The sequence below is a fragment of the Neolamprologus brichardi genome, chromosome 23 (genome assembly GCF_056152115.1).
Source record: "Neolamprologus brichardi isolate AB-2024 chromosome 23, ASM5615211v1, whole genome shotgun sequence".
In the NCBI taxonomy this organism is placed as follows: Eukaryota; Metazoa; Chordata; class Actinopteri; order Cichliformes; family Cichlidae; genus Neolamprologus; species Neolamprologus brichardi.
The window spans coordinates 9,399,286-9,427,042 of record NC_142125.1 but is presented as its reverse complement, the minus strand read 5'-3'; the positions used below and the strand labels follow the sequence as shown (position 1 = coordinate 9,427,042).

The 27,757-nt window shown below is 41.5% G+C and overlaps 1 protein-coding gene across 1 annotated transcript; it reads right to left on the bottom strand.

Moving 5' to 3' along the window:
- Positions 1-21: 21 nt before the first annotated feature.
- On the bottom strand, positions 22-27,037 carry LOC102791790 (cadherin-7-like). The gene is made up of 14 exons (XM_006790240.3): positions 26,911-27,037; positions 22,415-23,281; positions 17,104-17,398; positions 14,858-14,977; positions 14,329-14,496; positions 11,872-12,053; positions 10,978-11,234; positions 10,741-10,877; positions 10,444-10,565; positions 5,159-5,276; positions 4,703-5,011; positions 4,359-4,551; positions 3,603-3,999; positions 22-1,895 (listed from the first exon to the last, which is right to left on the bottom strand). The coding sequence occupies exons 2-14, from the start codon at positions 23,078-23,080 to the stop codon at positions 1,026-1,028; spliced, it is 3,834 nt and encodes a 1,277-aa protein (XP_006790303.2). The 5' UTR covers positions 23,081-23,281; positions 26,911-27,037; the 3' UTR covers positions 22-1,025.
- Between the last annotated feature and the right edge of the window lie 720 nt (positions 27,038-27,757).

Genomic DNA, 27,757 nt, shown 5'->3' with positions numbered 1-27,757 from the left:
AAGTAAATGATTATTTTTCTGTTGCCTGTGTTCTGGGCTCATCACAAGAACAATGGCTGTGTGTACTGTGTCGCATAATGGCTTTTGCCTAATTTTGTCTCTTTAAAAGGTGGGAGATAAATAAGCCTCTGGAGATAATTCTAGACGGCCAAACACAATGGTGAATTATAAATAATCTTGCGTGGGAGAAATTACGGGGAATTGTATAGTGTAAGCTCGTGTCTGCAACAGTTTAACTGAAAATCAGTCCTTTGCATTTCCCGTGTGGCCATTCCAGTAAATATCCAGCAATAATCACTGAAGTCGAGGTTGATGTTTATCTACATATGAACATTTTTTTACTGTACTTTCACAACAACACACAAGTCTGACAGTGACAGTCTAATTATTTCTAATTGTGAGCAAATTGCATAGTGAGCAGGTTTTACTATAATGGTGACTACTTGCAGGAGTCTCTCTGCAGAGCTACATGATACAACTAGACTCATTGGAGAGGCTCTGTAAACATGCGGCAGTGTGTGTGTCGTGGCATGTTTAAAATTCTCGTGTTTTAAAATTCTCCAATTCAAACCAAATGCTTATAAATTTCAGGGATTATCTAGAGCGCGTGGCCCTATTAAACGATCCATATTAAATGTCACAATTCTAGTCAATATTTGATGAGGCCTATTTTCTAACAATGCAGCTTTCAGGGCTTAGAATCAATATTTTACATAAAAGTAAATTTTTCATAGTGTTAGCTTTGAAAGCCCAAGTGCATTATTAATATCAGTTACAAGAGAAGTGTGAAAAGTGACAGGTTCCATATGCATTTGCTAAAATTCAGTGGAGGTGAAAACTATATGCTGTGCACTGATTGCGCCACAAATCTTCACTGTACTGTCAGCCTCCTGGATCCCTCCTGGCAGGGGGCAAACAACAAGACGATCTCTGTCAGAGGATGTGTATTTTGCCACCCCTGCTGTGTTTAAAATCCATCACTTCCAACATAGTTCTCCTCTCTGAAACTTTTCTTTTATTGGAGTCTAGAAATCCCATCTCTGTAGTTTAGCTCCTTTGTCCTCACTTTGTTTATGAGTCTCACTGAGGGTGGTCTCTGCTGTCTTGCCTCGCTCTGGCGCTGCCGTTTCTCCTTCTCCTTCCTTTTCCCTCTTCCTCTCTCGGATAATCTCCACCAGCCTCTGAAACTTCTGGTTTAGCTCCTCTATCCCTCCCACCACACTCCCCTCATCCTTTTCTCCATCGCTCTCCAGTGAACTCAGCGACTCGGCCCTTGAATCACGGCCCTCAAACTCGTAAGTCTGCAGTGAGTCATATGGTGGCTGTGACAGGTCAAAGGTGACCTGGTCCAGACGAATATTCAAGAGCTCCTCCATCCTGAGAGGCTGCGGGTTGGTCGTTTCTGTTCTCGCCGGCTCCGCCCCACTTGCCCAGCCTCTGCTGTTGCCAAACATCCCCTCAGGTAAGGGCAAAGACTGTGGGGTCAAATCCTTTCCCTGGAGTCCACACATGTTCAGTAGCTGCACTCCCGCTGGGTACAGCCCGCTGCTGTTAGTCCCGTTCATACACGTCCCTCGGCTGTTTGGGTTCAGCGAGCCCACAATGCTGTATGTGTCTCCTTTCAGGTACACAGGAGTGTTTACAGAGCTCATTTGACTGCTGTTTGAATAATTTTGCTCAGAAATGGAGGGAATAGAAGAATCAGTATCAATGTCATCTACGGTGCAGCTCGTGGCTCCAGTGCTGATTTGAGTCTGGGATGACCCCGGTCGCCCCTCTTGTTGGTTTGATGAGAAGCTGGTGTGACTTTGGCATGAAGACTCATTTGGGTCACAGTAGGTCGAATCTGCAGCCATGCTGGTGATCGGTGTCGACTCTGGTTCTGTTGATTTTGTCTGGAAAAACAAGGAGATGATTTAAAAAGACACGAAGAGAGAAACGTATGGAATCAAAGGAGTGACTTTTTTCAACTTTCTTCCAGTAAACACCACTAAATATTTAATTCTGGACTTGAAACACCCCTGAATTGATTGTTCTGACATCAGTTCATCTATGTGCAGTATGTGGTTTTGAGACGTTTGATCTGAGCAGTATCTTGAAAGACTGGTTGCGTGACTCTAAAAACTTTAAAAATGTTAGTTTCCAAAGGTTTTATTTATTTTTTATTTTGAACAGGCTGTGCAGTCTCAGACTCGCACGCCAAAAATAAGAACTTTCTGATATAATCATAAAGGGACACTTAAACATCACATAATCATTCACTGATTCACAGTTTAAAATAATTCTTAAATGTATCTACTAGTCTTTTACTGGGCCCTCAGATTACCCACTCTTTTAAACTCTTTAGCCAGCTTTCTTCTGATTGGCTACCCTTTGCAAACAGAATATCAACTAGGGCTGCCACGATTAGTTGACTAGTCACGATTACGTCGACTATCAAAATCGTCGACGACTGATTTAATAGTCGACGCGTCGTTTGAAGCTTTGTAAGATCCCAAAAGACGAAGGAAGTAGTAGGATTTAAGAGTGTAATAACGGACTGAAACAGAAGATGGCAGCACTGCATGTACAAGGATGCCAGCTGCCGTTAAACCCCGAAGAAGAAGAAGCTGTGTCCCAGAAATTCATAGCGCAGCCCAGCTCAGTTTCCAACAATGGCGGCAGCTAGTTAGTTTTAATATTACTCTTATTATTCTTTCTGGGTCACAAAATAAACGTTTAACATATTTTCAGGCGAGAATGTAGCTGTATAAACCTCAAATATCTGCTCAGTTTATCAAGACACCACATATTTTCAAAGGCGCTCGGAGACGTCTGTTACCCACTAGCTCGATAGCTAGCCGGGAGCAAGGCTTACTAGAGCGCGTGAGAACACGGACTCCCGGCAATCGTTTTCAAACCCACCGCCATCTTTCGCTACACAGGTTAAATATATATAAGTCACTTAGATAACTTCAAAATGTTATTGTTTGGCTTTTTTTGTATTTTATTTGTTCCTGAGTAAATCGGTTTGGCTGAGATTAAAGTTATAGTTTTTACACAGCTGAATAAACATCAAGCAGACAACTGATTATCAGACGTGTGAAATGCTCGAGAATATACTCTGGTGTCCTGTTATATTTTAGATAGCAAGGAGTTTATTAAACTTCACAGAAACAATCTGCAAATTTCATTAAAATTTAATAAACTATCCGTAAACACTTAAAGCTGTAAGCTAATGATAGTTATATAAGAGCAGATGCTGCTGGTGCAATAAGCTGTACGTAATCGCAAAAATAATTGGTGACTAGTCGACTATCAAAATAATCGTTTGTGGCAGCCCTAATATCAACATATTAGGGCATTCTCTTTCTCTGCTATCATACAAAGTCAAGTATAGATAAAATTGTCTAAAACTGAGCATTAGATCAGTTTAAAGCATGAGCCTTATAATGTTTATATTTAATATGAGCGTCACACAGCAGAATGGGTCCCCTACAAGTCTATAATTTCACAGTTAGCTATTAACTTTCATTTAAGTTGGTAATCCCTTATTTGAATCCATATAACTGTTACAACCATTGTTAAATTTCTTGTTTTTTTTTTTAGCACTCTTGTCTGACCTTAGCTGGATCCTGATTCTCCTTTGTGCCAGCTGCGATTGCTTCACTGCCTTCATTTCGCTCTGTAATTTTGCTTTTCGCCATGCCTTCTGCTTCGAAACTACTGGTGCTCATCTCAGGAGAGTGCAGCGCAGGCTCAAAGGTGTTCTGGTTCTGGATGATGAGGGAATTGTTGAAATGACCTCTGGTGAGCCCGTGGGTCAGCTGAGTTAGCTGCAGACCTGCCTCCAGTGGCCCGGCTGGATAATCTCTGAGAACAGGCAGCGTGTGGAGGCCGTAGCAGAAGCGCCCGTAGAGCGGAGCGGAGCCCGGACGTTGCTGAGGGTCCAGGCCTGGGCGTGGGTGACGACTCCAGCTGTACGTCCTGGCCCTTGGCAGATTTTGCTGGGTGTACCATCTGCGCCAAGAGATAAATGTCAGAAGCACACAGTCAAAGACACACACACAAACACTCGTTTTCATATCTTAGTAAGGACATCTAATTGAAGAAATGCTTTCCTTAGCCGCTTACCCTGACCCTAACCATCAAAAATGAACGCCTAACCCTAAAACTAGCTTAAAACCACATTTTGAGCCTCAAAAATGCCTTCAAACTTGTGGAGATGTGGCTTTTCTCCCTGTAAGTGACTGTTGGTCCCCACAAGTATAGTGGCATGCCAATTTTCTATCCTCACAAAGATGTCTAAACATGCACACACACATACACTTCCTACAAGCCAGGATAAACTTTTTATTTTATTTCTGGGATCAGCTCACATGGTTCGGTTGTTGTGCATGTGCTGTATTCTGTGCATGCTCTGCAGCGCTGTAATGTCAAAAGCTGCGGTATCTGCTTCCCCTCCCCCCTCATCGTCATACGATATGATGTTCTCCCTGACATCATCCTCCTCGAAGGTTGAGTGGGAGTCTCGTTTCTGATGGCGCAATGACAGCGAGAGTGCACACACCACTAACGGGCAAAAAAAGAGACACATGACCATATACTCTTTGGACATTACAGAAGCAACCTGACACAACTGCTCAACGTCTTTAAAAAAAGTCACAGACAACACACAATGTTTAAAGTAGTTCAGAGACTTTAGAGAACTGACCAACCGTACCCAGAAGAGTTGTGACACAGGCCAGCATGGCCAGTAATGTCACCAAACTGAATATAAGAGACGGAGAGGCGGACGGCACGGGAAGGCAAACCATGTGTCTCTCCCATCTCCTGTCCCTCTGTCTGCCCCTGTCCTCAGTCTGCATGCCCCCCCGCAAACAGGGACAAATAGTCACGGTGACTGTGCCAGTGTTGGTTAGACCCGAGGCTCCATCGCGCAGCACGACTGGCACGTAAAGGGTGAGTAAAGATGAGGAGAAGCCAGGCAGGGGCTCTAAGGCTGTCTGCAGCACCAGGCTGGCTGTCACACCTGATAAAGTGGCAGAAAAAAATTAAAAGAAAACAAAACACACACACATCATACACGGTCACTGCACAACAAACATGCACCACTTTTGGCTGGTGTCAGTTTTCTGGGTTTTGCACGGAAAATAAAAATAGGGCCAATGTTTTCAACCTCCGCTTTCTCTGATGGAGAGGTTGAGGGCAGAGCTGGACTCTGGAGGGATGCTGAAGTGAACCGAAGCGTCCTGTCCTCCTTGATCTCTGTCGATGGCTCGTAAAACCTGAACCACCTGAAGAAATCACAGATGAAAATTCATTGTTTTAATAATACAAAGGAGGTTAGAATTCTCTAAGAAGAAACAAAATAAATCAAAGGATGATTAAAGGTTGAAAAAGCATTTCTGTCTTTCACAAAAACATCTAAATTTGTTCAAATGAAACAATCAATCAAATAAAATTTTCTTATTCAAACGTATACTTCTAGTTTTATAATTTTTCTTGTTTTCATTATTGCAGCAAAAACCATTCAATTTAGATTCTGAAATTACCTCCACAGATGTTTTCATTGTTTATAGTGTTTGTCTGACACAGGGGGTTTACAGGAATTAACGATGTGTATGATCCAACATTACTGTTTTTAATTTTAGTGCTGTTCGTTAACGTTCACTGTATGGTGCTGTATTGAATCATCATATTAAATCTCTCTATTATTTTTACATCCCTGATTTTATTTGCAGGCAGTGCTACAGGAGTAAACTGTAACCCGAAGGCTCTGGATCAAATGTGCTACTGTGTGTGTTTTCTCTACACACATGTCAGGATAACTGGTGACTGTGGAACTCATGGAGCATGAGTCTGACTCCAGTCCAGCCTCTACAACCTCCGGATGCACATTTTCCCCCTGTTTGCACTTTTACATAGAAACTTTCTCATACTTAAATGGTAGCAGGGAATAAAGCTCTCCATCTGAATTGCCATTTAATATCTGCACTCTATGCAAGAATTTGACTTTGTGCATGTTCTGAAAAGTTCTTCATGCTTTATCTTTCAGTTGCAATGAACTGTGTAAAATGTTTAAAAGAAAAGAAAAATCTGAATGCAATGATTTGCAAACCTCACAAACTCCCAGTTTATTCACAAAAAACACAAGAACACAAAAACAAAAAGGAAGCATTTTAAGAAAAAAGACTATTTTGAATTTTATAGAAGCATAAAATGTTCACCACTGTGTAGCATCCCCTCTTCTTTTAGCAACAGTCTGTAAACGTCTGGGAAATGAGGAGAAGAGCTGCTGGACTTTGCTGATAGAGGATTTTAGCTGCTCAACAGTCCTGGGTTTTCTTTTGTTTCATGATGCAAAAAATATTTCAGTTGGCAACATATCTGGACTGCAGACAGCCCAGTTCAACACCCAGATTCTTCCACTACAAAGCCATGCTGCTCTGCATGCAATATATGATTTAGCATTTTCTTTCTGGCATCTTTTACAGAGAAGGTCTTTTTTTGAGGCCTTCCCTGAAAAAGACATCATCTGAATTTGAGCAGATGTTGCTCTAAAACCATCATCAGCATCAGTGGTGTCTTTCCAGATGTGCAAGCTGCACTTGCATACCATCAAAGACTCAGGCCTTTGAAATGAGCATTGGTAACAGGCAGGTTGGTCTCTTTCCTTTTTAGTTACAACATAATTTTTATTTAGAAAAAATAGAAATTTGTTAATTTGTTTGGAGAACTTTAGCTAAATCAGTGAAACAGAATAGACACATACAGTGGGGCAAAAAAGTATTTAGTCAGCCACCGATTGTGCAAGTTCCCCCACTTAAAATGATGACAGAGGTCAGTAATTTGCACCAGAGGTACACTTCAACTGTGAGAGACAGAATGTGAAAAAAAAATCCATGAATTCACATGGTAGGATTTGTAAAGAATTTATTCGTAAATCAGGGTGGAAAATAAGTATTTGGTCAATAACAAAAATACAACTCAATACTTTGTAACATAACCTTTGTTGGCAATAACAGAGGTCAAACGTTTACTATAGGTCTTTACCAGGTTTGCACACACAGTAGCTGGTATTTTGGCCCATTCCTCCATGCAGATCTTCTCAAGAGCAGTGATGTTTTGGGGCTGTCGCCGAGCAACACGGACTTTCAACTCCGGCCACAGATTTTCTATGGGGTTGAGGTCTGGAGACTGGCTAGGCCACTCCAGGACTTTCAAATGCTTCTTACGGAGCCACTCCTTTGTTGCCTGGGCGGTGTGTTTTGGATCATTGTCATGTTGGAAGACCCAGCCTCGTTTCATCTTCAAAGTTCTCACTGATGGAAGGAGGTTTTGGCTCAAAATCTCACGATACTTGGCCCCATTCATTCTGTCCTTAACACGGATCAGTCGTCCTGTCCCCTTGGCAGAAAAACAGCCCCATAGCATGATGTTTCCACCCCCATGCTTCACAGTAGGTATGGTGTTCTTGGGATGCAACTCAGTATTCTTCTTCCTCCAAACACGACGAGTTGAGTTTATACCAAAAAGTTCTACTTTGGTTTCATCTGACCACATGACATTCTCCCAATCCTCTGCTGTATCATCCATGTGCTCTCTGGCAAACTTCAGACGGGCCTGGACATGCACTGGCTTCAGCAGCGGAACACGTCTGGCACTGCGGGATTTGATTCCCTGCCGTTGTAGTGTGTTACTGATGGTGACTATTGTTACTTTGGTCCCAGCTCTCTGCAGGTCATTCACCAGGTCCCCCCGTGTGGTTCTGGGATCTTTGCTCACCGTTCTCATGATCATTTTGACCCCACGGGATGAGATCTTGCGTGGAGCCCCAGATCGAGGGAGATTATCAGTGGTCTTGTATGTCTTCCATTTTCTGATGATTGCTCCCACAGTTGATTTTTTCACACCAAGCTGCTTGCCTATTGTAGATTCACTCTTCCCAGTCTGGTGCAGGTCTACAATTCTTTTCCTGGTGTCCTTCGAAAGCTCTTTGGTCTTGGCCATGGCGGAGTTTGGAGTCTGACTGGTTGAGGCTGTGGACAGGTGTCTTTTATACAGATGATGAGGTCAAACAGGTGCCATTCATACAGGTAACGAGTGGGGGACAGAAAAGCTTCTTACAGAAGACGTTACAGGTCTGTGAGAGCCAGGGATTTTCCTTGTTTGAGGTGACCAAATACTTATTTTCCACCCTGATTTACGAATAAATTCTTTACAAATCCTACCATGTGAATTCATGGATTTTTTTTTCACATTCTGTCTCTCACAGTTGAAGTGTACCTCTGGTGCAAATTACTGACCTCTGTCATCATTTTAAGTGGGGGAACTTGCACAATCGGTGGCTGACTAAATACTTTTTTGCCCCACTGTATGTATGTTAAAGAGTGATGGACGTGATCTGATTGTGGTATAGATTGCTGAAGGTACACATTACAGTTTCCTGGTTCTATGAGGGAGTATTTGGTGCCTCACTGTGTTACCCTCTGATGTACTGGCTACTTGTCCAGGGCACGCTCAACATCTTGCCCAAAGTCAGCAGAGATAGGCTTCAACTGCCCTGCAACCCCAATTGGATTAGAAAACGAATGGATGGATGACTGATTTTATTTAGCCTATTGTTTTAAATGTGCGCTTCATCCATGAAAAGCACTTTATAAGATTGTTTTGTAACTGCCCAATAAATCAGGTTTATTATTTGTCTTATTATAAAAGCAACCAGCCAGGCAAACACGAGGGAGGCCTTTAATTATGAAGCAGTCACAGGAAACAAAAACTGACCGCTCATTTATTTCTTATAACAGCGGATCAGTTTAAAAAATGTTCAGAATTAAATTAGATCAGAGCTGCAATTGTTACTGACTGACCTTTGTTTATTAAAACACACTGCTGCACAAGCTGTCAAATCAACCAACCAAGAATTACAGCTTTAAAGTCGCACTAATGCTTTGCTTTTTCAAGTTTCCTAATTCCGTGCAACAGAATTAGCATGAAGGTCCACTTTGAAGGAATACCAGTCATCCATATTAAAAATAGGAATCGGTTATTATAATATTTGGAAATGCACTCAACCACTCGAACGTTTGAGGGTGAGTTTCATCTGAGCTTATCTTTTTTAATCACAGTGATTTTACTCGTACATAATATTTAATTAGCTTCCTGTTAAATTTCACATTTACTTTACAAAAGCTCCTCTTCCAAACAACCTCCTGAATAATCAGGCCCCATCATAGCTTAAATACTTAATAGTACCATGTTATCCTAATAAAGCGCTTTACTCTCAGACTGGAAGCTTAATTGTTGCTTTTCGAATTTCTAAAAGTAGAATGGGATGCAGAGCAATCAGCTACCAGAAATGTTCCCGTGGAACCAGCTCCCAGTTTGGAGTCAGACACTCTCTCTACTTTTAAGATTTAAACGCTCCTTTTTGATATAGCTTATCTCTTAGCTATGCGGCTACAGGTTCAGGCTGCTGGGGGATTTCCCATGATGCACTGACCACTCCTACACTTCCCTCTTTTCAATCCTGATTTGTAAGTAACTTCTTTTTCTCTTCAGATAGTTTGTGTTTTGTCTTGTCTGTTGTTTATGCTTTCTCTATGTTATCCTTGTCTCCCATCTTCTTCCCCCTAACACCCCCAGCTGGTCTCAGCACACCACAGCCCTTTTATTGACCCTGGTTCTACTGGACATCCCTGTTAAAAGAATGTTCTTCCTCTCCGTGTCACCGACTGCTGCTCATAGACCATCCCCGTGATATTGTAAGGTGCTTTACCTTTCTACATAGAGAACCTTGACGACTGTTGTGAACGTGTGCTATCTAAACACTGATAAGATATGTTGTAAATGACAATCATAATTAGTGGAATAATTCATCATACTAATAATAATGTCATTGCAATCGCAAAGTTCCACTGTCAGCAACCATCAAAGGCATATTTTGTTGCCTAATGCAAGCCTATCATGTTAAAAGGCTAATTGATTATGCTAGCATTTCTTAGAACAAAATCCCCTGAGGAGTCCAGAGACAGGCTGGTTCTCCACACACTGGACTAGCCAAAATCGACTTCTTTCCAGCTGTGCAACCATGATCAGCACATGATGGTTGCTGAAAAATGGGCCTCTGCACGCCTACAGAGATGCGCCGTGAAAAATCCTAAAGGATTTATGATGAATTATTTCATTAATCCTGAATTTAATTTACAACATCTCTAATCGCTTTTTGTTTTACTGGATTTAAAAAGACAAATGTGCTTTCCTTTCTAAGGGATCCCAAACATCTGAGAGGTAAAAAAAAAAAAAAAAAGGTGATCTGGTCTCTACCTCTGTAAGTGGGACAGAAAGTTGCTCAGGCTTTGAAAAACAATCACTTGCGGGAGTTTGAGACAGAATGAACAAAAACAAGAGCACAGTCTGGAGCTAAATGAAATAACAGGCAAAAACAAAACAAGAACGGACCTGACCGGGGGCACTGGAGTCACATACTGACGTCGTGTACTGCCTGTCCAACTCCGGCGCATTGTCATTCTGGTCTAGTGTCTCTATGGCAACCACAACCCTTGACACAAGATTTGGGTTGTCTAAAAAAAAGAAAAAAAAACAAGAGACTGACACTAATGTTAAAACATTTGCACAGACTTTCTATCATTTTTACTACACACTTTGTATTCCCTACTGCAGGCAGCGCTTTCAGTGAAAGATTACTTTGGTGAGCTCTGCTGCTCAGAGCGCCCGAGGGCAGAAGGTCTGACATACCCCTCTGTGTGGCGATGACAGTGATATTATGCCACTGCTCCTGCTCACGGTCCAGCTCCATCACAGTGTTGATAAAGCCAGTGTCAGAGGCGATGCGGAACAGAGCCTCGGGGTCTGACTGGGGATCGATGGAGTACCTGAGATAAAGTAATAGGCACCATCAAGAATAGGAAGGGCAAAGAGAGCATGAGTGAGCGAGCAGGTGACTAAATGAGAGAGTGTCGGTGTGATAATTACCTAATGTTGGTGCTTTGTCCTGTATCGGGGTCCATGGCGTAGACCCGACCGACAGAGCAGACAGGTGGGCAGTTCTCAGAAACATCCAGATGGTACAGAGCCTGGGAGAATCGCGGTGGCTCATCAGCATTAAGGACCATGACCCGGACTGTTGCCTGGTCCTTAAAGGGACCTTTTCTTATGTATCGGGGATCCACTATAGGGTTTGTAACTTCCACTGAGAAAGTATACGAATTACGTGTTTCATAATCCAGGATCTGTTGAACAAAGAATAAAGCAGTTACTCTTTATTTAACAGCTCTCATATATGCTGTTTATTACTGCCCACATGCAAAACCTCATTATTCATTTATCTCTGAGTGTAATATACGACTTCCATTTTAGACTTTCATTTTTTTATCTGGCTTTCATACATTTCTTGGAAATTAATCATCATCCTCTCGTCTTACTACGCTCCTTGCAACCTCTTAATCTAAGATTCCAAAGTGCAATAATTATGTTTGAATGTCCAACGCTTTTAAAACGCTTAAAAGTAAAAAGACAACTTCACACTGGCTGCTTTTAACACTTCAAGTGAGCTACAGTTGATTACTCGTTCACTGTTACTCATTAATTGCTCATAGCGGAGCCCGGGGAGTCTGAACCTATCAGCAACAGTGGGAGTTTGAGTGGGGTGCTGAAGTGTTTATCTGCTTATAACAAATTAATTCACAAATACCTGACCAAAGCACATTTTTTAATCACCGCAAATGTTGCAAATTGGAGATGTTTTTCTCATTATGTGGCTATTTAAGCATAAACACCTACCTACGGCTTCAAATAGTAAGCTATTATGAAAATTGGTATAGGCAATAAAGTAAAGCTGCTTCGCACACCTCTGCTGCAGTCACTCACCTTGTTCAGCACAATGACAGCCTCTTTATCTCTTCCAGTTACGTTGAATATTTCAGCCTCCTCAGTGTCCAGGATGGTAAACTCCAGCTGTGCATTTTCTCCCAGGTCGGGATCAGTGGCAGTGAGACGGCCCACCTCCACACCTGGTGCCGCCAGCTCTGATACAGAGAAGGACCACGCACCTGCAGGGAGGAAAACAGAGAGTTTAACAGCTTCAGTGCTGCAACTGAATGCTGATGACGATGGCTCACTTTGATATCGAAGCATGCACTTCTACACGCATTTCACGACCAGATTTAAAGGTGCGCTGACATTATTTTCAGCAAGTATAAGTACCGGCTGCTGTAATCAATGAACAGATCCAGATTGCCTACTTATGCAATTCCAGAGTAAGAACTGGGCCACGACAGTCATAGTTCTCAGTGGAAAAATGAATTTCAAGACTCAACTAAAGCTTGTATCACATCCAATAAGGTGAATATCTTCAAAGCGACTGGAAATTTAGTGTGGAATTTTCTCTTAGAGGCAATCTACATTTTCACCTTGCTGAGCCGAGCTGTAGAAAAGGTGACACAGGAGAAACTTTACACCAAAGTGCCTGTACTTCTACTCAAAAAAAATATGAAAGTATCCCGAGTCCCTTCTTTAGTACAGGCTAGTCCAGGCTAATTTAAAAATAGAATTAAAAAACAATGAAAAACACACAATCAGTACGAGGAGCTTTGTTCCACAGCTTTTGGGGCTAAACAAGTGAATGCATCATCCCCTTTTAACAGTAACAGTTAATGAGTCTCTGATCTTAAAGGTTCAGGGGGTTCTGGGTGACATAAGGTATTAGGAGTAGTATGTAGCATGTAGTAATCAGTAAAATCTGAAATCAGAATCTGTAGTGAATCAGAACCAGAGTAATTTTGGACCTCAAGTGTTTGTGCTGTGTTTTGTACAAACTGTAGACTGATGTTTTCCCCATTTTAAAAACCATTCAAGTATCGGAAATATGTCAACGCAGCTAGCACGGTCTTTTGCTATCAACGCTGATACGGACGTTCGAATTAGGCTCGGCAATTTAGACATTTTCTCTTTTCTGACCGATTTTTAAAAATGGCTCGAATGACTTCATTAGGCAAAAATGTTAAACATTTGATGACTCAAACTACTCGAATGCAAAGTTTATTTCCTATCTAAAGAATATCTTAGATCTTTGAACTGATGCACAATTAAGAACCATCCCAGAGCCATCAGTAACATTTTACTGATGGTTCTGGGAAACTGACATTTTTAAACTACAACACAATTGATACTGAAAGCAGTTTAACAGCCCCGGTGCTACACTTGTCTAATAAATCCCATCAGTAATGAAGACACAGTAAAAAGACTCTAAAGCCTCAAATTCACTGAGAGTTATTTCCCACTTTGCTATGAATGAGCCGTATTTATTAAAAAGAGAATTACAGAGTTAATTTGTTTTTCTGTTATGTTTAGTTAGGATTAGTGCGCGTCTCTTTAGCAGGCATGAAAGCAGGCACAGCGATCTGAGGCAGGTCTCTTTTACTTGCACATATCTCGTAATGCTGCGTGGCACATTTAGGGAAATGCTTTCATTTTAATCAAAGCAGCTCTACCTTGCTGATTGTTAATCATTCAATTCCTCCGCATAATGAAGAAGATTTAAATATTCCACTCTTGCATTCAAAAACTAAATGAGCCATTTGCGTAAACTGTGGCATTATTGTCAAACGGAAAATAATGAGTTGCAGTAAGGGGGGGAAAAGATGTAGTCAGATATCAGTAAATAAATAACAGGCTGCTGACATTTGGAAATATTAAATAGCTTCTATAAAACATTGTATTGCAGAACAATTTATCAACGTGAGGAGAAGGGGCTTTAAACATTAAGATGAATAGCGGTAAGCATAGACAGTCTGCGAGATGAAGAAGACGAAAAAGCCAGCAAAGATGAAGTAGTATACGGGGAAAATGCAGTATGTGTCTCAAAGTGTTAGACACATTCTGCAGTGATTTTACTGTCTATTGAAGCAGAAAGCACTGAACTTTAAGATGAAATATTAATATCGTGGAACAGGGAAAAGCTTGGATAAGAAAAGTGGACATGATCTTTCACTCTTCTACGTCAAGCCAGAATCCATTTAAACCTCAGGGACCAAATGGGAGTGTTTATATCAACGTTAATGGTAGTCTTGGCAAAGGTTATGTGATTACAACTGAAGGAAGGAAGTGTGCACAAAACAGAGAGGAGTGGACTTACAAGCTATTTAGCTCGTTTAGGGCTTCAGGTCTTATCTTGAATCTGTCAAAGTGACTTGGAGCCAAAGGAGGCTAAAATATCAAACTGCTGTCACGACAAGATGTTTCATCCTTAGATATCTCACACATCCACTTACATCCTAGAGCGACAGATATTGAAAGTAGCCAACAGTTAAATGTTGATCTGCTTACTTCTTCTAAAGTGAGGGGGATTGTCGTTGACATCGCTCAGCCTCACTATGACGGTCGTAGTTCCCGATAATCCACCAAGATGGCCCCCCATGTCTTTGGCCTGGAGGACGACCAGATACTCATCCTGAGTCTCTCTGTCCATGTCAGGTACCGCCGTCCGCAAAATGCCTGGTGGAGAGAGGAGAGCAGGACATGCAGCAACAAAATCAAAACAGCAACAGATTTCACAGTGACACCGTGCCTCTTTGAATTACCATCAGCGCGAGTCAGATGCACATATTTTAGAATTAGGAAGCTGCACGCATGTAACTTCAGGCCACTTCTGTTTCTGAATAGATCACGGAAAATGCAGGAACATGCAAATGTTTATATCCATACTGGACATAAGGTGGAAAGGGATACGGCGCACAATATATACAGTGAGAGCAGTGCCGGCATTAGCTATGTGAAGTGTAAACATCAGCAGAAGAGTCAGGTTATGAAACAGCTTTTAAAAAGGTTGAGCCGCACTTTGGAAGATATCACAGACCTGTCTGAGGGTCCACAGAGAAAAAGTCCTGGCCGTGAGTAATGGCATACACCAGCCGAGCGCTGTTTCCATATGTTGGATCATCGGCATCTCTGGCTGTGACCTGGATTATTGACGTGCCTGTAGAAGAGGGGAAGCATGATACAGATGACAGGTCAATGGACTCTTTCAAATTAAGAACGTTAAAACAGGTGGCTGCTTAATGAGCCATGTAGCAGGAATGCTTCACCCCAAAAACTGAGCAAATATAATCCAACTCTCTGCTGTCTCACAACACACACACACACACACACACACACACACACACACACACACACCTACACACACACACACACACACACACACACACAGTTCCAAAATACATATGCTGTTTGAATAAATACAGATACATTCCCAGTTACAATATTGCACAATTTCTCTTCTTGAAATGGTGCCAGTAGAAGTGCATTCAGCCACATCCACATTTTGGCAAAAACACGATTGTTTGCAGAATACTCAGAGAATGAATAGACAGCTGGCGAGGTGATCGAGAAGCAGAAATATTTTTAAAGTATTCATTCTTTCTAGCCTTGATGGCAGGAAGCATAATCTGTATATAAAAGATGGACTGACAAGTCAAATATCCAAATATCTACTTTGACTATTTTATAACAGTTTGTGAATGTGGATAATCCCTAAAGGTATGAGTAATGGGCAGTGTGTTTCCAACAACAGGATAGCATTAGCTTTTCAACTAAAAGGGAAAAAAAGAATCCTATAACATAGCAACTTTTGATATTTTGTCCAGCTAAGCAAACTTGTTGTTTTATATGACTTTGTAGCTAACTAGACTTAATTCCTCTAAGCTTGTAACATTCGATTGTAATGTTAGCCAGCTAAACACAAGTTTTCTTTTAAGCCATTGGCTGGGCTAGCTTTGGTGTTGTGTGATATGTATGTATGATATATGTTTTGGTCAGATCCGTATAGCTCATTATGTTATTACATTGACTGATATAATTTCTCACAGTTGACTAACAGATAATCAAAAATCGTTGTTTGCTAACAGTTCCCAGTGTTGGGAAGGTTACTTTTAAAATGTATTCCATTACAGAATACAGAATACATGCCCCAAAATGTATTCTGTAACGTATTCCGTTACGTTACTCAATGACAGTAAAATATTCTGAATACTTTGGATAACTTAATATATTATCATGCTTTTTACAACTACGTGAATGTACTATTGCTGTGATTTATTACTGTTACTGAAGGTCCGAACCGTAGTAAAGAGACCTCTGGCTAATACGTCAGGTCGCATGTTGGGCTGTAGCCGAAAAATAGCTTTACTTTGTTGTGTGGAGAGGCATTGAAACGCTGCTCCAACGGAACTTATTGTTTCGGAGGAAAACACGAACACGGTGTACAGTCGAGTCTTAATAGCTTACTTACAGCTGGGCTCGTCAGGCACTCTTCTTGGCTGCAGTGGTTATTATTATATTTACATGCTTCCAGCTCCCGTTTCTGCTCGATGACAGCTCGTACTTTTCTCCCTCCTCGCGCTCACAGACACATAACGAGTATGGCAGTCCATTCTCCCTGCAGCATGGACTACACTGCCCATGATGCTACATTCTTTAGAGCAGTAGCATTCTGTCAGCATTCAGCTTAGCACAACAACAACAACAACAACAACAAAAAGACGCTCTCTCACCCAGGAAACACGCAGAGAGAGAGCGTCACCCTGTAACCATGGCAACTGTAACGCTGCCACCTGGAACAACAGAACGTAGCTATCAAACAAAACCCAAACAGTCCTGACCCGCCACAATATGAAACGGGAAAGTACCGCCGTGTAATCCATTTATTTCAACAAAGTAACTGTATTCTAAATACCACCTTTTTAAACGGTAACTGTAACGGAATACAGTTACTCATATTTTGTATTTTAAATGCGTAACGGCGGTACATGTATTCCGTTTCTCCCCAACACTGACAGTTCCACAATGCCATTGAATGGATGGTCTTTCACAGATGCAAAAATTACAATTGCATTTCTCGACACCTGTTAGTGATGTCTGAGATTTTACCCTGGCTACAGAGTGAAAAATGGCGTACATGTTATACAGGAAATAGCGAACGACTGAATAAGACTGTGTCTGTTTTGTTTTTCAGAACAAAGCCTTTGTTGGGTAAAACACTGCTAACATTTGATCACCTCTCAGGAGATTTTGTGTGGTTGCACTTTAATGTTGTTTGCTGCATACCTATGTTGGCCATCTCCGGCACCATAGCAACATAAGGTTCATTGGGGAAGACAGGTGGGTTGTCGTTGATGTCCTGAACTCTGATGATGAACTCAGAGGACGGCTCCAGGGCTCGGCCGGTCTCACGGTCTGTAGCAGTCGCGACGAGACGATACTGGTCTTTCTCCTCTCGGTCCAGAGACTTGGTGACATGTATGTTGCCCGTCTTGCTGTCAATCACAAACACAGAGCCCACTCCCTCTCCCTCCAACATGTATTTAGTGCTTCCGTCTCCTTTGTCCATATCCGTGTGCAGCTGGAAAAACAAATACATACAGACTAAATGGCTTTAACACTTTCATGCAACATTACCTACAGATGCTGATGAAGGTATCACTCTTTAACACTTGCATTTGTTTAGCAGATACCACAAACCTGACTATGTGAAATGAGTGATTTATGCTAAGGCAGGATGGGCTCACTGAATCTAAAATGAATGGCACCAGGTGTGGAAGATACATATGGGACGGGGATGAGTACTGATGCATACAGCTAATTAACTCAATGGACCAAACATGCCATCGGGGGTTTGTTGAGGGCAAATCCACATCAGTGTGGACAGTGGCGCTGCAAATGTCATATATGTATGCTCACAGATGCATTCTGCTAAGTCAAGCACTATCCATCTGTAAATCTTTCTGTCTCTTCTATCCATCTGTCTCTTTCCTCCCCTTCTCGTAAATCCATCTGCCTGACTTGCCTTTACCTTATAAACCAACTCGTTTTCCAGTCCTTGTTTTTCTCCCTTTTCATCAACTTACCTCGCTTACTCAGAATGCCCATCTGCTCGCAATTCTCCTTCTTTCTCGCTCTCTCCCTCTGTCTGGCTGTTTTGCTCCGTGGTGCAGAATACTGGTTTGGTATTTAATGGCAGCGAGGATATTAGTGTGAGCTTGATAGGTAAAAGGCCGAACACACAAAAATAGAAAGCTAAAGAGATTACTCAGCCTTCATCACACTGAGCTTTCTGACCGAGAACCTTCACATTTCTCTATCCTCAAGGCCCATCTGCACATGTTCATAATCCACAAGGCTTATTCACAGTCTTTGCAGTGGACCTTAGATACTCATGAGAGCCTTGACTTTCAATTGCAGCTGCAACATTGTCTGTTTACAAATGTGCAGAGCAATTGCACACGATTGTTGCCAGGCTTATTCATTTTGTGGCACAAAAAAATGTTTGTGCAACACAAAAATAGACAAGTTTAATTGCCTACATAATGATTAACATAGAGTCATTTGTGTGGTTAAGACAGCTGCCCACCTTAAAGTGAGAACATGTGTTGGAAAATATTGCACATAAATGCATTTAAAGTGCAGATTTACACACTATTGTCTGTCCCACAGCACAGCATTCAAGCAGAGATCAAGGAAAAATATAAGATTAGTGTATATTGTGTGTGTATATGTGATGTGCATGTGTTGGAAGGATGAAGTTGGGATTATACATACTCACGATAGCATACCCTACAAATTGCTAGATAAGGGATTCAGGTTTTTTTTTTATTCATCTCTTACCCACCCCCTTCTCCCTCCTTTCTTCTTTAAAGCTAGCTTTGATTTTGATCCCACACTTCACCACGAGAGACATCTTTGTCAGAGTCTGTGCCCACCTCGCTCCCCTGCCCCCCCCTTGCTTCCCACTTTCTATCCAGACCTCCTCTCCTCACTGTCTAATTGCTGGCTCAGTCCTGCTGCGCTTCAGTCAGCATGGAAAAACACTCTCACTGTGGGGAAGAAATTTATCCACCCCGTACAAGCAAAGCAAGAAAAAGAGGGAACTGTCTCTTCCAATCCCTTTGTCACTTTTTCTCTCACTCTGTAATCTCAATTTTCCCCTCCTCTCACTCATGCAGTACATACACCTCCGGGTTTATATCTGCTCCACACTGCTTTCCTTGCAAGAGAAACTCTTTCTTGTTTCGCACGGGTGGTGGCACCTGTGATTTGAACTGTTGATAGCTCACCTCAAACCTTGCACCGACAATGGCTTTGACATGATCATCTCTCTATTTCTGGCAAACAAAATGAGCCACCTCTGAGAGAAAACACTGTGCTTCTGAACTCCTCGCAACGGAAGCATGCTTTATTACATGAATATCAACATCAAGACTTTACTTGCAGAGAAATAAACAGTCCCGCGTGTCTATTGATTGCTTTAACACCCCTCCCTGACTGTACCAATAACAACCACAGTGGAAGATTAAACATTTATGAGGTGTATACCGCACTGGTAAGAATCCAATCTAGACTGTCACTATAAAGTATACTGCGAGCTACAAAGTGGTTGGCAGAATTCCCTGTTAGCGTTACAGCTGATATAATCCAACTCTGAGTATGCCGTAGCTGCCAGCAGTTGCATTAGCGTGGAGCTTCTAACTGTGAAGTGCTACAAGTAAACCCCTGGGATTGAATGGTTCAGGTGTGCAGTGGATTAAATCATCTCAGACACTCTTCATGTTGCGACACAGACAGCAGTTGAGGCTTGCTGGTGTGCTGATGGTAGAAATTCAAGTATGTGACTTGACAAGTGGGGATGGTGACGCATAGACAGTGCGATCTGATCTGTGCCTCACTTTCAAGCATGCAGTGGAACATTTTTAACATTGCAAATATGTTTTTTGTTTGTTTTGCAAGCACATGAATTGTAAATTGAGAGATTTTTTTGTAAAGCTAAGAAGATAAATATACTTCATTGGGTGAACTTTGTTAGTAATTGGTTGCACCCCCTTTTACCTTTTGAACTGCGTGAATTCTATTTGGTACAGATTCAACAAGGTGCTGGAACGATTTTTCAGAGACTTTTGGACCCTATTGACACGACAGCATTGGATGTCATTTGCAGCTGACTTGTCGACTGCACATCCGCGATGGGAATTTTGTCACATCCCATCCTACATCTCGATTGGATTGAGATCTGATGACTGTGGAGGCCATTTAAGTTTAAGATTATATGAGCTTGTGATGCCGTGTCTTATCCTGCTAGAAGTAACTGGGTACACAGTCATGATATGACATAAAGGATAAGACATAAAGGTCATGAATGGACATGGTCAGCAACAATACTCAGGTGGAAAACGGCTTTTAAACAATGTTCAGTTGGTACTAAGAGGCACAAAGTCTGCCAAGAAAATAGCCCCCACACCATTACACCACCACTATCAGCCCGAAGTGCGATACAAGGAAAGATGGAAATTGGGATGCAACGTTTGTCCAATCTTCTTCTTGACAACTTTGGTGAGTTGGTGTGAATTTCCTATTATTCTATATAGCAGTGGCACCTGGTGTAGTATTTGCTGCTGTAGCCCATCTGCTTTAAGGTTCAATGTGTGGCACATTTAAAGATGCTCTTCTGCATACATTGGTTGTAATGAGCGCTTATTTGAATTACAGTTGCCCTCCTATTAACTCAAAGCAGTCCAGCCTGTCTTCTCTGACCTACAGTCTCAACAAGACATTTGACCACGTCTACGTGCCTGAATGTACTGAATTGCTATCATATCAACCTAATAAAGGGGCAGAGGACTGTAGATTGTTCACTTTTCTTTTCTTTTTTTGGGGGGGGAGGGGCTGGGTATATTTTCTTAATATACATGGTACCAATTTTCCTTGTAATATCTTTGTGAATAACATAAGGCGAAATTTTATAATTAATGTTTTATATGACAGATTTGCCTGCAACTGAATCGCTAGTACTTCAGTATTCATTGGTGACATACATCCATTAAGAATTGCCAAATGTCAGCATAGGCATACACGTAATTAGTTGATGGTACTGGTTATAAACTTAATTTTATACATTTCTGTCTGTACTTCATTAAGCTTGCAAGATATGTCTTTTTGAAAGCTCACTAATTTAAATTCTGAGAAATAAATGCCCAGACAATTGATGCATGTACCAACAAAGGGAGCTTTAGCCAATACTAGTCTAACAGGCCCAACTTCTGATAAAGTGAATCTCTGAACTGGACCTCGCCACTGTTTATGGTGTTTTTAATGGATTTATATAATCAATAACATGACCTACTGTGTGAAGTCACTCAAGAAATTTCCGAGGATACTGTAATACATTTTTGGTCCGTTACTTAGCACTAATTAAAAGATATGTGTGGGTGTGCATTGAGTCCATACATTTTATAGATGCAGCTTTGTGTTAGCTGATAACTTAGCACGCCATCTTCTCGTCCAAATAACTTCTGGCTCAAAAACTCCAACATTGGCCAGCCTTACTCCTGTGATCAAAATGTGTCCAAAACCATATATGCAGTTTAACATGATCTTTTATTATTTTTAGTTTCCTGTTTTGACTAATAAGTCAGTTAGCGGTGCAATAATTCATAGGTTTTTTGTATATACAAAAATCGAAGGCCAAATTTCCTGACAATCTGCTCAGGTGGAGAATTATCTGTTCGCTAAGATGAACCAAACGTTAGTGGTTGGTTCATTTAGAAAAACAAAACATGTAATAAGAGAGGATGAAATGATAAATGATGAATAAAAGACAGACTAGAAGGAAAAAGAAGAAAATAGGTGGAGGACTGATAGCCAGTCATTGGACAAAAGCCATAAGCGGGAAAGTGATAACACACAGCAAGCATGACAGGCCATCAATTTTATGTTTAATATATTTGGCCAGTGCAAATTAATAGCTTTCAACATTGTTTTCTTTTAAACCCTTTTCTTTTATTAATAGTGGCTGGTTAAACATGTCACTCTCCTTATTTCTGTACACACACACACACACACACACAAACACACACACACACACATATATATATATATATGTATATGGTCTTGGGCATTTCTACTTTGTAGAGCGTAAATAATTACAGGTAGGAAATTTTTAATGAATCCCTGCTTTGTGTGTAGTATATTTGTGTGCAGGTTTTAAGCACTGATTTGTATGTATGAACAGTGAATGAGGCTCAAACAGGAGCTTGGGGACACACAGAGGAGAGGATGAGAGAGAATAAATGAAGCAGAGTGGAAAGGTTGTCATTGTGAAATTATTTGGACAAAGAAAAACATGTAAATAAATGAATGCACTGCGAACAGAAAAGATTTATGTAAATACATGTATTGAGCACGGGAGAGATTTCTGTTTGCTCCAATTAAACCTTTTGCGTGGCAATAACTTATCTATAAAAATGATTGTGCTTGCAAAAATCTTTGTTGGTTCTAAAAAATAAGGCGCAATTTACATTTATGTTGTAATACAGTGAGATTCAGGTGATTCGCATGTGCATGCTGACTGGTTGTGCCGACAGCTTACCCGTCCAATGAGCACAGGCTCAGGCCCTCTGTACTCCTCAATCACAAAGAACTGGTTCCAGAGCCAGCTCCTACGGCGGCGGGAGTGAGGCAGCAGGTAAGGCTCTGACTGACTATGTTCAGACTCTGTGACCCATTTAGAGAGGCCCCGTAGCCTCTCAGGCTGAACGTCACCGACACCTGTCTCCAAATAGAGTCGAGGCTGGAGAGCGTACTCCTCTGAGCTTGGCACTAGACTGTGATCATTAATTACACCTTCAACCTCTCCATTAGTCAAATTGTTCCTTTTCTCACGGTTCACACTGAGTTCAGAGCTAAGTTTAGGTATAAGAGGTTTGGCAGAAGAATCTGAAGGTTTAAGTCTCATGCCGATTTGCTTTGCTGCATTGCTCTTAAAGTCAGAATCATTAGGTTTGCCGTCATTTAGTTGAAAAGCCACATTTGGCAGAGTTCTTGCATCACTCTCTGAAGCCTGTACATGGTTTTCCAATTCTTTGATTCCAATAAAAATTTTGTCCAGGGACTTTGGATGATGTAAAACTTGTTGCTTTTTGTCTGATATTACTTGAGAATCCGGATCCTCCTCTGAAAGGCCGACAGCCTCTGAGATGCCGTGTCTTTCCCATTTGCAGAATAAAAGAAAAAGAAGCACAACATGTGCTGCCATTGCTGAGGTTCACCGATCACTTTGTCTTGTGAAGTGGCTGACAAAGGGCTGATCAGCTGCCGGTTTTTATGATGGTTTATTTCCAGCATGCCTTCGTCCTGCCCCTGCTTCGGTTCTTCCGCCTCTCTCCCTGGTGTTTGTCTTCATTTCGGCTTCTTTACTCACATATTCCCATGCAGTGCACATGCTGCAGAGGCTCACCTGAGAGAAGACATAATTAGTGCAATCTTGACTGTATTCATTATTATGAGAAACAAGTGCTTTAAGATACAGAAGTGAAAAGACACAAAAAAGTCTGCCATCACACTCATTATATGAAGACGAGATTTTTTTCAGGACATATTTAAAGATAAATGTTTGTTCTGCCGTTTGCTCAACAGCTTTATTTGCTAATCTGAGCCTTCTGCCAGCTGCTGTGCAAATAACTGTGAGTTTTGAACAGAAACTATGATAATTACGTCTCATAAGAAGTTACCTGAAAAGGACAATTCGCTTTGTACCTCATACTGTTGATGATATTCCTCTCATTGGCGTTTTGTGCGATTCTGGTTATTGATCTCATTCTCAGAAAGGTAAGTGCGGTCCTAAAAAATTTCAATTAATTCAGAGCCTGAAGGTACGGCGATGAGGTGGAGCTCAGGTACTTTACTGCTCCTTGTCACACGCAATTGCCTGGACAGCAGATGATTGATGCCATCCCTAAAGATGGTCTACCCATGCTTCAGTGGCCAGTTCTGAAACAAGTTCCCCTTAAGAGATTAATTAGGCTCATAAATAATTTAATCAATGACTTGTCCTCATTTCCCTAAAGTTTAATGATCTGCTTTTTGTCAGTATTTGAGTCAGATCTCTGGCCATTGATCTTTGAAACTTGATGCAGTGCAAAGTGTCAGCAACTTAACAAGATCCAAAACTATACGACAGTGCATCCATGTCCCACATGGATCCATCACTCTGGCTCACTTTTTCCCTGCAATGAACGTTCTGACAGCTGCTTTCACCTTTATGCATGCATGGAGGCATGCATTATCATCTTTGAACAGCAAAATACATGAGTCATGGGTACACAGGGAGGCAGTCTTCAAACATATGTAAATAAAGTTTTCATGCGTTTTTCTTCTGAACAGATTTGGAAGCTAAAATTCTTAAAAATAATGTAGAGATTTCCCTGCATTTCATGCAAATTTTCAATAATTTGGCTAGAGGACATAAAATACAGTGCACACTGGGAAGACTAAATCCCCTGGCATCATCTGACTTAATAAATGTACAGAGCACCAAGTACTTTGATAAATTTTGAGGGAACGTGGCACAAAGTTGGCCTATAGAAATGCAGTAGGCTTTGATGGTTTCTATAATATGAACCAGAACATTTCTTAACCCCAACATTTTCTGATACGATATGCTGCATGGGCACATTAAAATTAAGCCAATGTTCTTTCTTCTCTGCAGATAGTGACCCACTTAAAGAAGTACACTTGAGAACAGAGACAATTTGAGCTTTGATCACAGGAAATATTAAGTAATTTCTGCCCTTTTTACATCATTATTTTTCCCTCAAATGGCAATCCACCCTTAATTATTTTTGCTGCATTTTGCGCACCAAATTTATCAAGTCATCCATATGTAATGCTTCATGTTCATCATCGGCATCTGTTTGCCGGTTTCCCAAATCTATGGAAATACAAAAAGTGGCTCTTCCAAAACACTTTTGTCTTCCTCAGCTATTGTGCATTAGCATAGACTGAGCTTATGGCTTACATTTCTCTCTGCCAGCTTTGGTCCAAAACCCATGTTGCCAGCAGTACATGTCATTCACCGTTGTTTGAAGTCTTTAGAGTAAGGGTGTGTGTGTGTGTAAGATATGTGTGAAATGTAAGGCAAGGGATAGAGGATGAAAGCGTGAGGACGATTTGCTGTTGCTGGCTCAGAATGGAATGATGAGTGGTGACATAGCTCTAAATTGCAAATCGCTGTTTCAGTCTCACTTCACTCTGCATCGAGATGCTTCACTGCAACAAGGCTATTCCGTTTTTATTAAAAATAGCCTGTGCATGTCAGGCCTCTTACATAGGAAAAATGGGAGATGGGGGCATAAAGGAGGCAGAGCAGGGGAAGTGGTAGTGGAAGTACACTGGGGAGGGGGGTGAGGGGAAATGGGTGGCTTAAACATCCAGGATGTGGACAGATTCTGCTCCATTTGAACATCTCTGGCTTACCCTCCTTTTGCCATTCGTCTTAATGCCCACAGACCTCTCATCCATTCTCGCTGGCTCAGTGCACACAGGGAAATCTCTTAAGTCTATCCAAGTCAGACTGGTGAAGAGAGGCCCACTGTACTCAGCACATCAGTCACTTCATTATTGTCAAGGTTTGACACACCAGACAACTTAAGTGAGCAAATGCCCTGTGATAAGTCAGTGTTTAGCCATGTTTTATTTGTCATGTGAAGAGGCAGTGTAATATTACCAGAATTTTACATATGATAGTCAACTCCCACACTCCGTTTTATAGGGGGCGCTCTTGAGAGAGTCGAGAACTAATGGAGCCCTGTGGAGCAGTAGAAATGTAAATAATTTTCTTGGAACAATTTTTACCATATTTCTGACAGAAGGGGTGCAGCTCCATTTTAACATTGTTTTTGTAATCACTTTTAACTCAAGTAAAACACTTTTCTGTAAGTATTACGCACTGCAATATGAGAAATTTACAGAGAATTTCATTTTGACCAGCACAACCAGCTGCTTCTTTCATGGTTTACTCTAACCACTCTTCTATAATATAGTTATCATCTGTCAATGGCTGCCATTAAGGCAGCGTGGCCTGTAGTAGCTCCTTAACAGAAAAATCAGCAAGTATTGGGAAATTCTAGCTTTTTATCGGAAAAATCACCTTCATTATAAGAAAAACGCAAAGACATAAGCACTGTTCTGTATTTCACCAAAGAAAATTATTGATACCCTGTTAGAAAAGGCTAAAACAACAAATGGACTAGCCACGTAATTCCACTCATTTCTATTCATTGAGCACCATCTCATGAGCGCCCCCTACTGACTTGCCAATTTTCGTACAGTGGGATAGATGGGAAGTGGAATGTTTCTCCCTGATCGGCTGTGATATTACATTCGCCACAACACGTGACACAGCTGCTTGGTCACGGATACACACAAACCAGTTTACATGCACGCGCACACTCACATCTGGACGCTCATTAGCATATCTAGTAGAGATATACTAAACAGCCCGGAGCGTGACCTTGCCTTGCTGGAAGAAGCCAGAAAAATGACCTACTTGATGCATGTTAATGTGATTTACACACTTGGGCTAACTATTATAATGAATGCAACGTCCCCCAAATTCCGCTTTCGGCAACTTAACCGAGGTCCAGCGACCTCATTCATTTTTGCAAACGAGCGTCCCCGCGCCAAAGTGCACGCGGCAGGTGAGTACGAACGGCGCGCGCACACACACAGACAAAAATTACCTACCTACCCGGGAAATTAAGAGGGAAAGCACGGCGTCATCCGTACCATCTGTCAAAGCTTGGCGCTCAATTCAGTCACCCAAAATAATTGTCTGTTTTTCCAGACTCTTCTCTCAGCCCACCATTATTTCACCTAAACAGATCGCAGATATCTACTACAAACAGCTTTAAACTGACAGAGAAACAGTTGGAAACCGCCTCGACCCGGTTAAAAGCCTCCAAAAAACGCCGACAATTTGGACGATAAAGTGGAGAGCTGAGCTGAGCCGAAGGCTGGAAACTTGTCTGTGTCAACTATTGAATTCTGAAGATTTAGAAAAAAAAGTCAATTATGAGAGAAGCTTACCGTGTGTTTGCGGTTTTGCTCCGGTGGTCTTCTGGTTTAACGGGGCTGAAATGATCCAACGTGGGAAAGGATGCCGAGGTTCATCTGAGCTCAACGTGAGGTCTGTCCACTTAGCCCAGTCTCGCTCTCGCTCTCTCTCTCTACGTCTAACCCTCCCTCCCTTCCTCCGTCCCTCTCTCTCTGTATACCTCTCTCTATTTTCCCTCTCTCCATTACTTTGTAACTATCACACAACGACCATAGTCACTCTAAAAGCCTACTATTTTTGAAATAGCGGCCACTGAGTGCCACAAAGACAAACTGTTAGTCTCATAGTGATGTACTTGGACAAAATATGTGGGTATAGATTTCGCTTGAGCATTGGCGACATCATGTAAAGGAGCATGGGGTCCTCCCCTAGGAATTTCTTAATTTGCTTCATTCTGTTTTTTTCTGCATCATTTCTGCGTATTTATTAGTACAGTGGAAAACACGCACAAAAAAAAAAAACATGTTTCAGGTAAACATATAGTGAAAGATCATGCAGTCGGTCTCTTAGGCATTTTGTGCTGAATTCAAATCATTCCCCATTTTTCTCATTTAATATTATCCCCGCTGAGTCAACACAAATGTGCAGATGATTAAGTCTTCTGTCCTTCTTGCCGTTTGCAGGGAGAGTCAGAGTGCAGCAGACTGACAGTTCTGTGTGATATCAAGCTGCTTTCGTGCCTTTTTTCTTTTTGTTGGTGGAACCTGCTCAAATGTGCGTGTGACAGCACGTGTCCGTGATGAATTACTTAAATTTATGAATTCCTATTCAGTAGCTCAGATATGTTTCAGCCGGATTTCTGCTTGAGTTCATTCACTT

Bases quoted from the DNA above. Each gene is read 5' to 3' on its own strand.
- LOC102791790 (XM_006790240.3), bottom strand. From the start codon at position 23,080: ATGGCAGCACATGTTGTGCTTCTTTTTCTTTTATTCTGCAAATGGGAA. The intron at 17,399-22,414 runs GTAAGCTGTCGG...TTGTTTTTCCAG, and splicing joins AGCCTGTGCTCATTGGACGG to CTGCACACGGATATGGACAA. The intron at 12,054-14,328 runs GTAAGCAGATCA...TCCTCCCTGCAG, and splicing joins TCCCCCTCACTTTAGAAGAA to GTGCGTGGTCCTTCTCTGTA.